Here is a 2,121-nt window from a genome sequence, read left to right on the forward strand (position 1 = left end):
GACCAGGATGCCGAGCGTGGCGGCACCGCCGGCGAGCCAGCGGAGCTCTTAGCTTAGCGCCGCCCCCCCCCCCCCCCACCCCCGCCCCCCATCCCATCTGCCTCCCCGCGCCTCCAGTCAATTAAGCAAATGGAAGTGGCAATTAATTAACTGTGCAAACACTTTGATTAAAGAGCTGACAATCAAGTCGGGGGGGCGGGGCCAAGTGATGCTGATGCGGACCTAATGTCTGGGCGGTCGTCACGCGGGAATGCACGTCAACAGCCGTAGCTCGGGGCTCCGCTAAATGACTCGCAGTGAATTATTGACGTAGCATTTTTTTTTTAAAGTGCACACTTCACTTTGCATGCTGCAAAACGCAAGACGAAATCATGCCAATCAAGGCAAAACATCTGCCGACGTATTTCGCTTGCTTCGAGCATTTTTTTCATAGAAATCTTAATGAGATGTTACAACTTCTTCGATTTCTGTATTAAAAGAACGACTTGTAAACACACTGTTCAAATGTTTTTCCTAATGCATCAGCCTATTAGTGTCATTGAAAAAAAAAAAACTTGAAATAGAAAAAAAATAGCAAAAAAAAAAATCTTTACGTCTTGTGTCGATTTCATCCAGTTTGAATTGAGGCCAAGATTTCATTAAGCATACAGCAAGGACATGCATGGGATTTCCCATTTATTGAACAGGACAAACCCAAACACACGAATACAAAATGACAGCAATTGCAAGGAGCTGCTGTCGGCCTCAGCTCACGCCCAGCAACTCACACACAGATTAACCAGCAAAAAATGCTGTCACTCACTAAGCTACGCCCCTTAAAGGCACACATTCAACACTTGAATACAACAGTACGTGCAGTAATTACACGTTAAAATTATTATTTTTTGCAGTCTCTTTCATTATGTTTTTATGCAATACAATGCTGTTTTAAAATATATATATATATTTTTTTTTTATGAAAAAAAACTATGTGAAAAAACTGGCTGTTTTTGGCGGCTGCAATGGATTAACAGCATTTCCATGGGGAACTAAATAAAGTAAAGACTTGAGTAATTGAGTTAAAAGCTTGGTCAAATGAAACTAAATTAAACCAAACCTTGTTTTGTTTTGGGCCAATTAAAAACTCAAAGTTTGATCACAACAATCTGAAATTGGCGCAAGCACACATTTCCAGCTCGCAACTACAGATAAATACACACGAGGTTCTTTTCAGGCATCTTTAGGTTAAAACATACAAAATGTATATCAATATTCTGGCATTTGTGTTTTCGGGGGTCCGACATTGCGCCTTTTTGGGTTGTGGCCGTCCCACAGCATCAATAATATTCATCATGATGTAATACCACACGACTTTCAATGAGTTCATATTTGGCATCTTTGTTTTATTTAAGCCTTTCAAAATATATTACTTCTGTAGAGTTTAATATATATATTTTTTTTTGGGCAGTATAAAATCTAACTGAATATTTGACATTTTCTGGTCTTCATTCCTTATGACGTTTTTAACCTGACGTGCAAAAAAAAAGTGCTCAAAAGGTCAACGACGACTGATCAATTTCAACGGGTAAAACTCAAAATCTTATAAAAAGCAAGAACATTCTGATTTTATTGTATTCATGACATTTGTACCGGCCCGGTCAGGCCAGCGTCGGGTGGCCCAACAGCAGCCATGAAGTGGGGCCCGGAGCCCGGGCCCCTGTTAATGTAGAACCAACCCTGGTTTGGTTTCATTGATGTCTGAAGGTTTGAGAAGAGAAAAAAAAAATAATAATAATAAAAGAGTACCTTACCGTTTTGTTGTTTTTGTGTCCGCCGGCTCCGATTGGTCCTCGGAACACCCCTTTGATGCTCCTGAGCTGCCCGTCACGCAGGTGGGTGGAGCTGATCACGATGTAGTAGCACGCCATTGGAAGCTCCTCTCGCAGACGTTCCCGGACTTGCGGCGAGAGCGGAAGGCGTCCTCGTCCTACTTGAGTGTCATCAAGCACAAAAAAAAAGACGAGAAGACGAGAGTTTACTCCCCTCTTGCCTCCGCGTGTGCTGATGAATTCTCTTTCTTCTGCAAGTTTCCTCCTTGAATTATTTCACTGGTCTCTTGTCCTAAATGCGCCTCCTCCTCTT

At 42.1% G+C, this 2,121-nt stretch overlaps 1 protein-coding gene across 1 annotated transcript in view; it reads right to left on the reverse strand.

The window, feature by feature from the left end:
* Positions 1-1,932, reverse strand: part of LOC147163402 (uncharacterized) — a 42,375-nt gene extending 40,443 nt beyond the window's left edge. Inside the window, exon 1 of the mRNA XM_086092153.1 lies at positions 1,791-1,932. Within this exon, the coding sequence (XP_085948279.1) occupies positions 1,791-1,907 (117 nt within the window). The 5' untranslated portion in view covers positions 1,908-1,932. The remainder of the gene's footprint in view (positions 1-1,790) is intronic.
* Between the last annotated feature and the right edge of the window lie 189 nt (positions 1,933-2,121).

The sequence above is a fragment of the Leptonotus elevatus genome, chromosome 13 (assembly GCF_054856555.1).
Source record: "Leptonotus elevatus isolate MCC_2025b chromosome 13, RoL_Lele_1.0, whole genome shotgun sequence".
NCBI classification, from domain to species: Eukaryota; Metazoa; Chordata; class Actinopteri; order Syngnathiformes; family Syngnathidae; genus Leptonotus; species Leptonotus elevatus.